The sequence below is a fragment of the Equus quagga genome, chromosome 6 (assembly GCF_021613505.1).
Source record: "Equus quagga isolate Etosha38 chromosome 6, UCLA_HA_Equagga_1.0, whole genome shotgun sequence".
Classification (NCBI taxonomy): Eukaryota; Metazoa; Chordata; class Mammalia; order Perissodactyla; family Equidae; genus Equus; species Equus quagga.
The window spans coordinates 96,411,866-96,424,425 of record NC_060272.1 but is presented as its reverse complement, the minus strand read 5'-3'; the positions used below and the strand labels follow the sequence as shown (position 1 = coordinate 96,424,425).

Sequence of the window (12,560 nt, the reverse complement as noted above, 5' to 3'; positions counted from 1 at the left end):
GCCTTCAGATGCACAATTACCAATTACGAGATTAGTGGAGGTCACACCAGCTGTTGTTACCGAAGCCAGGGAAGGCCTTTTTCTCTGCTGTTCTTTTTTTCTTTTCTTTACCATGTGATATTGTGATTTATAATAAGAAATATATATTTGGTCTAAGTCTCTGTTTGCAGCACATAGCTCCTAAAACCCTTGGAGTTTCCTAAGTGATGAGAGCAACAAAGGTATCTTTTGTTACGTTAAAGAGGTGACTTTTGGAAAGCACCTAAAGACTGGGGCTGCTTGTCAATGAAGCCAACTGTGTGATTAGAGGGTTGGAACTTTCAGTTCCACTCTCCTGCCGCCTACCCTCAACTTCCAACCTCAGAGGAAGGGAGAGGGGCTGGAGATTGATTTCAGTCCCCAATGGCCTGTGATGTAATCAATCGTGCCTATGTAATGAAACCTCTATAAAAAACCAAAAGGACAGGGTTTGGAGAGGATCTGAGTTGGTGAACACACGGAGATATGGGGAGAGTGGTGGCCTGGAGGGAGGGAAGCTCTGCCTTCTTTCCCCACACCTTGCCTTAGGCATCGCTTCCATCTGGCTGTTCCTGAGTTATATCCCTGTATAATAAGTGGGTAATTTAGTAAGCAAAATGTTTCTCTGAGTTCTGTGAGTCCCTCTAGCAAATTAATGAAACCCGAGGAGAGGGGGTTGTCGGCTGGTCAGAAGCAGACTGAACTTGAGTCCGGCCTCTGAACTGGGGGGAGGTGGCATTCTTGTGGGACTGAGCCCTTAACCTGTGGGGTCTGATGCTATCTCCAGGTAGATAGTGTCGGAATTGAATTAAATTGTAGGACACACAGCTGGTGTCAGAGAATTGCTTGTTGGTGTGGGGAAACATGCACAACACTTCGGAATTTGTGACCAGAACTTTTAACCATTATCCACCGGCGTTGAACTTGAAAGAAGAACCTGGTGAAACACCGTGCACTGCAAAAGTTTGCTTCACATGCCTGCAGCTCTTCTCCCTCAAGCCCCCTCCGTTGTTGAAAAACAGCCCCTTCCGCAGTTGCGATTTGCTTGGAAAACTCAATCTCTTCAGCCTGTCTGGGCTCTTCCTGCCTATTTCGGTATTTCTTGTTGGCTTCCCCCGAAATGACTTCAGTGAGGAAACTTGTGAGCAGAGGAGCCGTGGATTCCATCACAGACATTTGGTGGATTACAGTGTCACTGGCTCCAGTCTCGCATGCATTCTTCAACAGTGGACATCTGCTTTGCAAAGTGCTGAACCCAAGAGCGATGCATGACTTGTGCCAGAGAAAAGAACAAGCATTCCAGATGCTCGGTAACTGGCAGTCGCGAAGTTTATCTCGATCTCTTCATCAAGACTCCCTGGGAATAAGGTTTGCACCTGATCTGCATCTTCTTGGTCTGGAGCACCTTCCTAAAGTACTGCTCTTTTGTATATTTTCCATCTCAGTGCTGAAAATAAGAAGCCACCAAGAAGAGGTAGACAGATTGAAGTAGGGGAAGTGGACTGGAGGCACCGAGAGATGTGAAGGATGTTAGGAATTCATGAGCTCCCCGAAAACATTGCTCTGAGTGGCTGACCCTTTAAATGTAAAACAGCTGCACTGGGTCCTAAAGCCACATATGGCCACCTTCCAGGGCCTGGCTCCCCTGTCCTTGTTGTGCTTGATACTAGTAGCATCCCTCCTACTGAGGCAGCTGAGGAAAGACAGTTTCTTTTGGCATTTTTTCCTTCTGGCGTATTCTGATGCTTTAATTTTACGAGAGGAAATCTCTACTCAAAACCTCTCAGTCTCTGACCTGGTGGCAAGGAATCCTCATGCCCTCTCACCTTGGCCCTATGTCAGAGAACATTCCCAGGGTTGGGAGCTGAGGGCAAGAAGCCCAGAGAAGAGGTGAGAGGGGGTGACAGGACGGCCCTCTCTGCTCCCGGTATCCTTCATGTTGGCCTGCAAGGCGATGATACTTTAACTCAAGGAAAAGGTGACTAGATTGGGTTTTAGAAGGAATTCGTATGTCAGAGATTATTAATGAGAGCAATAAATAGTTTCCCTGTTGGACACTTATCTTTCTTTCAAAGAAGTCAGGATTTCTAAGGAGGACCACGAAAAGCAAAGAACACTGTGCAGTTAAAACAGGAATTCTGAAATGTTTAAAACCCAGTTTCCCTAGTGGGGGCCATTTAAGATGAAGAGGCAGAGCTGCAGTGACAGAACCCTCCCCATGTGATCTCTCTTATTCCTCCTTGAGGTGTGACTCCTTTCACTGTGGCCTGTGCACTGGCTCTGTGAGAAGGAAGGATGCTGAGATCCAGCTCCGACTCGAATCCAGATCCGAGGCTCACTCCCTCACTCAGTGTCATCTCCCCTTTATGATGCAAAAACTAGAGACAGGGTCAATGAGGATAAACCCGGGCAGGAGACATGAGATAACAGCAAGCGCCTGCCCCTTAGTATCTGTGCTTCTTCTCCTTTTCAATATTGACAAAATATGTGTCCTAGTCTTGGCACCTGAAAGTACTATCCATAAGAGTAAATTCCCAAAGGAAATAAAGGGGCCATGGTCAGCTTTCCAGAAGTCTTCATTTTTCTAGACATGTCAGTAAGGAATTTCTTCAGTGTTGTTGATCCCCTCACCACAGCAATTCCTTGAGAATTGATTTTCAGAAAGTCGCTGAACGCTCTGTCTGTGTGGGCCGTCTGGAGCCCCTCAGTGCCTCCCTGTCCCGGCTGACGGGCACTTGCTGGAACTCCTGTGGAGCACAGCTGTTCGAGGAAGAACAGTTTACCCAAGCATCTGCAGGTGCTGAGCCCTGGAAGGCAGGCAGGAGCATTCAGAACTAGTCCAACTTGAGCTTCGTGCCCCATTAGCCCAGCATGCAAGCACCCCTGGCAAGCCAGGTTGCTAATTTAGTGGGTGGGAGCCCTGAGTAAACAGAGCAGGCCTGGAATGGACAAATGCTTAGTTCTTCTCTTCCCTTTGTTTTCTCCTGCCCTCCCACCCTTTTGGTCTTCCTCTTGGCCTGAACAGCCTGCCTAACAAGATGCCAAACTGAATCATCAGCCCAAATGGTTTACTTCTGGGGAGGGTATGGTGGTGTGGCAGGTCGGGGGAAGCTTGCTGGGCTTGCGTCCCTTTAAAATGTTTTTCGACAAGGGCAGCTTTGAATGTAAGCCTTTATTCTGTGACAAATTCCAATTCTTCCTATGTGAAATTTTTCAAACCAAAGCCTGTCCCATCAGATCCTTCCTTCAACTGTCTTTGTTAGAATTATGAAAAGCTATCTTCCTTTTTGACCCCCTAAGACTCCCCCTCCCCCAACTCATTGAGTTTTCTGTTTAGTTTAGCTGTACTGGCTCTCTGTTCCAAATTTTGGCCTCTGACTGAAAGCTGAAACTTTGCCTCCCTTTCTAAATTTGATTACAGATGAATATCTCTGCTTCTAATTATGGTCTTAAGTGGAAAGAAGGTACACTTTCTAGTCTGCAAAACCTATAGGGTTCTATAATTAACTATGCTTAAAATGTAGTGTTTCTATTTGAATCATATTCGTTGCTGCCCTACTGACATGTTCAATGACAGACTATCGGCATTTGTAAAGTGTCATGCTATATAAATGCATCTGTGGCTTGCAGTAAAAATTACACTTTTGCAGTCAAAGTTTTGCTTACCGGTAACACCTCACCATGAGAACCCTCTTCCTTCATTCAAAAGAAGGCACCGCCTTTGGATTTAGAGCTGGGTTTGTCTTGATTTCACCAATTTTTATGTTTGATTTTGGAAAAGTGATTCTGTCATCTAGAAAATAGACATAATAGTATCTGCCACACAGGATTGTTACAAGTATTAAGTAAGATAAGCAGCTAGTCCTTAGCACAGCTCCTAGCATAGTAAGCACTTAATACGAGCTAGCCTTTATTTACACAGTGCTTCCCAGAGCACCTGGTGAGTGACTCTATCAAACACAGATGTCTGGGCCCCTCTCTCAGAGAGTCTGACTCTGTAAGTCTGGATAAGGTCCATAAATTTGCATTTCTAATAAGCTCCCAGGTGATGCTGAAGCTGCGTATCCGCAGACCACACGTTAAATAGCACTGTTTTAAAAGATCATCTAGCTTTTTCGTACACATTCTTTTTTTGTGTCATCGAAAGACTTGTGAGCGGTATGCTGCTGGATGCTATGGAAGTGATTTACAAAGGAGTTTATAATATAAAACAGATACTTAGATAAACCATCTACTATGAAATGGAGTAAATCTTCAAGAAGATTAAGAACTTACATCATATACCCACAAGAAGGAATGCATTTTTGGGTTGGTGAGTAAGTTAGTAATAGTATGCATATTGAAAGTTTAAAAGGAACTCATCTTTTTAGGTATTCCAAACCTCTAGAACCAGTACCTTTCTCTCAACCTTTCTTAAAGAAGTGATTTAAGTTAGAGGAGAGAGGAAAACCAACTAGTATGTTTTAAATACCCTATTTCAGAAGCAAATTATCTAAAACTTACTGAAGCCAAACATCCAAAGGAAATCAAAAACTTAATTATAATTGAGCCAAATGAGTGCTTCAAGCACTCTATAAGTTCTACCTTAAATTGTGATGAAGCACTAAAAATATAAATTAAAAAATTAAAATTAGAGAGAAGAAAAAAACAAAACTTCCAAAAATATTGGCCTAATGTCTAAATCTGTAGTGAACATAAATATTGTTTGGGGAGTAGTGGATGATTCTGAAATTAAGATCTATTTGCAATTTTAGAAATAATTATATGATAACACATAGCTGTCAGTATTTATAAAATGTCTTGTTATTTAGTTACCATAACATCACAGAAGAATGTTGTAGCCGTGACACATTGGCTAGACTCTTTAAGTGAAAGGAGGCAAAAAAAAAAAGCTTCCAGTAATTATAAGTTATTTCCTGAGTTAATTCCTCAAAAGGATGTACTACTCTTAATGGCAATCTTTTCTACCAGGCTTCATCCAAAGTAATTTATTTGAAAACCGCTCACAGGGATAGGGCAGTGGGGCACCATTTTAATAACTGGATGCATAATTTGTGCCACCGCATGCATATATCATTTCATCGAGCACATGATTATGAAGTTGACTTTGACAGAACAGGGTTTCACTGCAACAGGAGATGAGGATACGGGCATGGAGTTAATCTACTCCAGCTTTCAGCACGCTGGCCCCGCTTTATTGACATTTTATCCACACTAATCATGTTGGCATGTGTCTGGTTTCTTCACTGTTGGCACAGCACAGACGTTCAAACTGGGCATTGGACTTTTCAGTTGATAAACAAGAGACCACGCAATTAGCCTCTCCCTAGCAGGTGTCCAGCGGTTTGACACTTCATTGTCTTTAGCAAGTATGTTCCTTGTAACACAAATCTAGTCTACTAGCAACATTACCTTTTGTCATATGCGGGTGATGCAGTATTTTTCAGTGTTGCAGTGCTAAAAATAGGGAATATTTTAAGTATTGAATCAGAATTAAAACAAAGAACAGGGTGAGATTAGAAAAGTGAATGCCCAGCTGGTTAAAACAACAACCCCACTCAGTGTCTGTTTCTTTCCCCATCAACTCTTGTAGCAAAATGTAATGATTGTGTTTGGCTGCATTTTAATTCCTCTCTTCAACTTTTATGTCCACATGAAATTAATGATCATTCCAGTTCTACATAGAGTGAGGAGGCCAGGGTGGGAAACTGCTTAGCCAGATAGACAAAGCCCATTTATATTCAGGCTTTGAAATCATAAATGCTGATTTATGAATATTTCTTCTTGGCATCCAGTTTACGTTTAATTTTTGTTCCAAATGTGATTTAAAAGTGATTGGTAGCAATGGAATGATTTTCAAAGGTGGACAGGAAAGGGTGGAAGGGAAGAAACGTAGGGTCTGCTAATCCAGCAGTCAAATAATTGACCCATGAGTAATTAAAAGTTGGCTGAGGTTGTGGAAACAAGACTGCCCCTCATGTGATGGCAGCCTCAAGTCTCCTTTGTAGTTTTTGGACATGAGGCAATGAGCCAAATGTTCTGTCTAAACAGTTTGGGAGTTGCTTTTAAGTTCGGCACTCTTGGAAAGGTATTATGTGACAAGCTATTGCTTCAGTGCCCTCAAATGGCACAATGGCCTCAGTGAATTAGAGCCTAAATTAGAAGTGTGGGCTAAGAAGTGGTTCTAGACTGGTTTCCCACCTCCATCCATTTCTGTGTCAGTGTACTCTCTTTAGTAACGTATCTCTGACAGGAAGGGCAATTTGAAAAAGCGCCTCTTCTTGCACCTCTGTGTCTCCTTTTTACCCAACATACATGCTTTCTGGGTTTTATGTGAAGGACTGTGTATGTAAGTCAACTATATAATGACCCAGCAATTTCTTCCTGGCCAAGTCCAGTTTTAAGCCATGAACATGAAATGAGTCTTATTGTGGTAGTGCATGGATTGTAGGACTGCCGTAAAATGTATCATCCTTACTCTGTTGAAGATCAGTTACAGTAGGGAAACACTCATATGAGGAGCCACTATTTCCATCCCTGTTATCATCAGGGAAGGCCACCAGATCCAGTATGGTCCTCATTGAAATGCCACACCCTTCTGTCCAGGGGTAACCTTTATAGATACTATACAGATATTCTTTAAAAAGGAAAAGGACTTCCTGTCCATATAAGGTTTGAAAATCATTGCCTACCCTAAACCACGTTATGGAGATTACCAAAACATATTTGAATATTCCAGAGATCTGAGATGTTCTCCAGTAAAGAGGTCTATTCAGCTTTAACTCAGCCTTTCCCATATTTTCTGACCATGGGATACTTTGAGAATGCTAATAAATAATTTTCATTTTTCTTCTTTCTGGGGCTCAGGGACATGTAGCAGGTGATTTTCCTGTTTCTCGTTTTTCTCTTGGGAACACTGCTAAGTGTCAGTCATTTACCTAACACATCCACAATTGTGCCACCTAACTCTTCAGCTTTAGGATCCAGCTGGCATTGTAGAGGGAGCCGCAAATACACTGATAGAACACTTTTTTAAAAAAATCAGAATTCTGATATATTAAGTCACAAGGAGATTAAACTGGTTATTTTTTTTTTTATTTTAGAAGGACACATTTTCTCACAATGGAAAGATCTACATGGGTGGTCAAATAATAATCACAGATTTGCTTGGTGAACATGAAATTAAAAGATAGGAGAGTTGATTCTGTGTACCGAATCCCCATCAATATGCATTTGCCCTGACCTTTGCATTTTTCTCCACTGAAGGACAAATATGTCCCAGTAATTGGACGTAGTTGATCTTAAGACAATGCTGGAGATATTTTTCCCTCTCTGTTTGCCTCTCTGCTTCTCGAATTCTTTTTCTTAGTTTATTATTTTTTCAATAAAAATAATAGATGCACATAATTTAAAAAAGAAAACTACTGAAAAAATATATATCTCTTCTCTGTTACTTTCCACTCTCTAGGTCCCATCTCTATAGAAATTTTTTGGTTATTTCTTCAGGTAGTCAAATCTACATTATATGCCTATATTGACAATATGCCTATATTTTAGTGGGCTGGTTTTATACATCATCTACTGACATCTCTTTATTCTTTTTTTTTATAATTTTTTTTTTTTTTGAGGAAGATTAGCCCTGAGCTAACTACTGCCAATCCTCCTCTTTTTGCTAAGGAAGACTGGCCCTGTGGTAACATCCATGCCCGTCTTCCTCTACTTTATACGTGGGACGTCTACCACAGCATGGCTTTTGCCAAGTGGTGCCCTGTCTGCACCCGGGATCTGAACCAGCGAACCCTGGGCCACCGAGAAGCAGAACATGCAAACTTAACCACTGCGCCACCGGGCCGGCCCCAACGGCTCTTTATTCTTGATGAGGATTCTGTTTCCTTATTTTATTTCCTGCATATTTTGTAGGCCTCAGGATTATATCACAGGAAACACATAATTCCAGCTATTTTAAGCAGAAAGAGATTTCCTATAGAGAATTAGGGACTTAGAAAATCATTGGAAGGGCTGGAAAAGCAGAATCTAGGCTGGAGTTCCAGGCATGATTCCCTGACCTGGGTAAGATTGGTGGGCAGAGACTTTGTACTAAGGTATAATTTACATACAATACAATTTCACTCTTTACTGTGAATAATTGAATGAGTTTTGGCAACTCTATATAGTTCTATAACCATACACCATTACTTTCAAGAATCAAACTTTTCCATCACCCCAAAATTTCTACCATGCCCTTCCCCCTTCCCTCCCAGTCCCTGACAATGACTGGTCTATTTCTGTTTATGTTGTCTTTTCTAGAACATCATATAAATTGAATCATATAGTACAAAGTCTTTTGTGTCTGACTTCTTTTACTCTACTTAATGCTTTTGAAATTCATTCATGTTATTGTGTTTATTAGTACTTCATTGATTTTTATTACTGGGTAGTATTTCGTTGTATGAATATACCATGATGTGTTTAACCATTCACCCATTGAAGCACATTTGAGTCATTAACTGTTTTTGATGATTATGAATAAAGCTGCTTTGAACATTCATGTGGAGTTCTTTTTGTGGACATATGCCTTTACTTCTCTTGGGAAAATATTTAGGAAGGAGATTTTTGAATTATGTGGTAAGATCTGTCAAACTGTTTTCCAGAGCAGCTGTCCTATCTTGTGTTCCTATCAGCAGTGTAGATAGTTCCAATTGCACCACATCTTCAACGCTTGGTACTATTAGTCTTGTGGGTAGAGTCTTAACCTAGTTTCGCTGATACCTAAATAGTTATCCCCTCTAGATTTGCTACTGCCTGGCCAGCCCCAGGCCTGGTTCCCTATGGTAGAACAATGATACATGTTTGGATCTACTAAATGTTGATGTCCAGGATGAATACAACCTCCAGTGTTGAGCTGAACATGCTGATGGATATGAAAAGATCATTGATCATGGTCTTTGGCTTGACCTTCACTGGATTTTAAATGCCATACAAAACAATGTTTTATGGTTCTCTGTCAGGCTTTTTGATCATTCCATGGAAGGATTTAAAAACTGGGAGTTCATGACTATTCATTGCTGGGGAGAACGAGCTGCGGGTGACTGGATCCTTGAAGTTTACGACACTCCCTCTCAACTGAGGAACTTCAAGACTCCAGGTGAGAACTCTCTTTCTGTAATTTGAGTTGCTGTGTAGACAATGTGATGGTGTATATTTTGGCCAAAGAGGATTTCACACTCATATATCCACGTCATTCTTTCTCAAGTGATTCTATGCTTTGAGTTGTCTGCATGTATTTCAACTCTCGAGATTACCATTTGAGAGGTAATAATTTAAGGATAAGAAATAAAGAATAAATATTTAGACAGAAGTACAAGGTGAAACATGACAGCTATTGATTGACGTTTCAGAATATAGGATCCTCATCTCCAACCAGCTTCCCTTGCTTTCTTTGTCCATAAATGAGCCAGCCTTTTCCACCTGCAGTGGGTTAAATTGCATGGTCTTAAGAGGAGATAGGTTTCCTTAGGTATCTTTTTTCTGAGTTTACTCTAAATTTAGCTTTCAGCACAGGCAAGACATTAAGCTTTGCCTGTGCCAGCTAAACTGGTTACCACTAAAGAAAATGAATGATGGTATTCTGACCCCGGTGAGGCCAAGAACTAAGGAAAAAGAAACCTTTTTTGATATGTAAAACATAGAAATTACTATGTTAACAAAGGTCTTTTCAGGTGGTCTCAGATCCTGTTGCCAATATGGCTTGTTTCCCTCTTCATGCTAACATAGGAAGCTTGTTCGTAACATAAAATAAGGAGGATACAAATGCAGCATGAGGTGGGAGATTGAACAGCTTTACAGCAGCCCGTGTAGCCCATGATGGAGCCCTACAGAGTACTTGACTCAGTAACAAAAGATCTGTTTGATAACCACCCCAGCGTCCTGCCTGGCAGAGGGCACGTCTTCCATCTTCTGATAAAGTTATCTTTCTCAGTTCTCTGTCCGTCTAGAGAAGAGCCAGGCCTGAGGGAAATTCTATGACTGACACGCAGTTCTAGCCATCTTCTGATCATAGAATAAATTACCCCAGACATTCTGTAATTAATTGTAAGGGTATGTACTATTCAGGTACTGTGGGCAGCCAGGGCCAAGGAGGCCCACCACAGAATGCAGGGACGAAGCATACTTTGGCCAGACTTTTGCCCACCAGTCAGAGAAAGTTAGACATTCTGCGAGATCCATTTTGGACCACACAGTTTGGCTATCTCTTTCCCCTAATTCCATGGTGTAGTTCATCTGTGTTGCCACAGTGGTCCCATAATGAGAAAGGTTAAAACCAGCCTGGTGGCAAGGTCACAATGGATGAGGATAACAATTTTGTTAAAGACCATCTGGGTCCAGCTCACCTCCAGCATGCACCATGAATATAATAGTTGCCAGGGTTTTATCCAGAAGTGAAATGTTGGTCAACAAGGCAGAGCTGATAGAAAACATTCAGAGAAAGTAGACCCTAGTTTCTGGATACTTCTACTTGTTCATAATCTACTTAGTTCCCAGCCCCTTCCTCTCTCTTTCCCTCTTTTCAGTTCCTGCTCATTGCCCCTGTCGTGGAGACACACAGGATCATGGACTTGGGCAATGGCAAAGTGGTTGTGGCAAAATGGCAAAGGGCTGTGCTGCCCTGACCAAAGTTGATTCATCAGCAGATGTCACTACTTGGCTCTTATGTGTCAAGAGATCCCAGAGGAATAAATACTGTTAAATATACTATTTGTGTACCAAGAGGGGTCCAGGCATAGGGGGTGCATCATCTGTTGAGAATTTAAGACAGCTATAAAAGTGACTCTGCTTTTTATTGTCACCATGCACCAGCAATTCTAGAGAGTAACAGTGGTAAAATACTCCTCCCCACGAGAGCAGACTGCCCCTTGGGGCACATACTGGTTGACCTGGCATTTGTGTGCAAGAGTCGGGGCCTAGGAATATAAATCTCCCTGCCTTCCAGGATTTCACTCTGTCTGGAGTTTACTATGATTATCTGTGTTAAAAGCCCCCTGCATTAGCTCAGATAATCTAGAGTTATCTATTTCATAGCATCAGCTTTTCCTTATACTATTTAAATCTTCACGTTTAACCCCAGTCACCTCTTCTTTTATGCCAGAAAAGAGATACCCTAATGCTATGACTGGCCTGGGGTCTGGAGGTTTTAATAGAAATGCACAGTCTTTGGGTGTCCTTCCTGCAACCAGTCTTTTGGTTCAGGATTAGAAATGGACATTCACTTTTCCGTGTGTGTGTGTGTTTGTATCATTGTTTCTGTGGTGTACGGTCCTATAAAAAGTTTCTCTCTAATTAATGATTTTTTAGGCAAGCTATTAGAAATTCACTTGGAGATGTAAAATTTTCTAGGCCAATTAAATGTTAGAATCATTCCCAAATATATAAAGAGGTTCCTGGATCCAAATTGAGTTTTTGTTTATTGGTTTTTTCCCATTTGTTTATTATTAAAATACACATTAAGGATTTTTGGAGGGGTTTTTGTTTTGTATTTTTGCACATTGAACCTATCTCCAGTTTTCTGTCTTGGGCAGATTGCTTTTATGTGTTAGCAAGTAGAATGGATTTTTTTCATTCTGTATTTATACAACTATTTCTTAACAGAATTTTGCAGTATCAGTTGTAAAATCTCCTATAGAATTTAGCAAATGGAAAAAGTGGTAGGGGAGAAAAAAGAATGATGGCCCCAGTGTGGCAGTGTTTGATACGAATGGTGGCAGGGATTCTAAGGAAATAAAATTACATAATAAGTGAAATATAAAGACACGCATTGCCCAGCAAGGATATCCCTAGTGGGCTTACGTGGTACTTCAGGAATGGCACAAAGGGAAGTAATCAATTATGAACCAACGCTCTTCAGAGCACTTACAAGAGTAAATTTTTAGATCCAAAATGATCTTAAGGTAAATGAACCAGGGTTTAGGGTAACTGATGGATTGGGTTTCCTAGATGGCCCTGTATTATATGCCCCATTTGTACACTTGAGAGATGCCATGAGGAAAAGGGGTTCTCTTCTGTATTACTACCTAAAGGCAATCAGATAGCACATCAGTTTCGGGTGGTCTTTCATCTCTTGCCACTACTTAATGTATACCACTTGAAATTCTGAGACTGAACAGTGCCCTAATTATGAAAAGCGTAGTCATTAACAGGCGTGTCCAAAGAAAAGCTGGCAGAGGGCAAACCGCATATAAACTAAAATGCTGGCCCAGAGCAAATGTCAGCAAACAATGCTGCACAGAATATGTTCATTTATAAACGTTGGGTTCCTAAACTCCTGGAAATGAACAGGAAGGCAGTATTTATACAATGGTTTAAGAACACCGATTTAGATTTAGAATAGTTTTTTTTTTAAATTGAGTGTAATTGACATGTATAACATTATATTAGTTTCAGATGTACAACATAATGATTCGATATTTCTATATATTGAAAAGTGATCACCATAATAAGTCTAATTAACATCCATCACCTCCCATAGTTATAAAATTATTTTTCTT

General features: G+C 41.0%; 1 protein-coding gene across 2 annotated transcripts in view; it reads left to right on the top strand.

Moving 5' to 3' along the window:
* The window catches only part of PCSK5 (proprotein convertase subtilisin/kexin type 5), a 437,872-nt gene that overhangs the window by 242,881 nt on the left and 182,431 nt on the right, over positions 1-12,560 (top strand). For both annotated transcript variants that reach the window (XM_046664811.1, XM_046664810.1), the window contains exon 13: positions 9,027-9,163. In XM_046664811.1, coding sequence (XP_046520767.1) covers positions 9,027-9,163 — 137 coding nt within the window. The remainder of the gene's footprint in view (positions 1-9,026; positions 9,164-12,560) is intronic.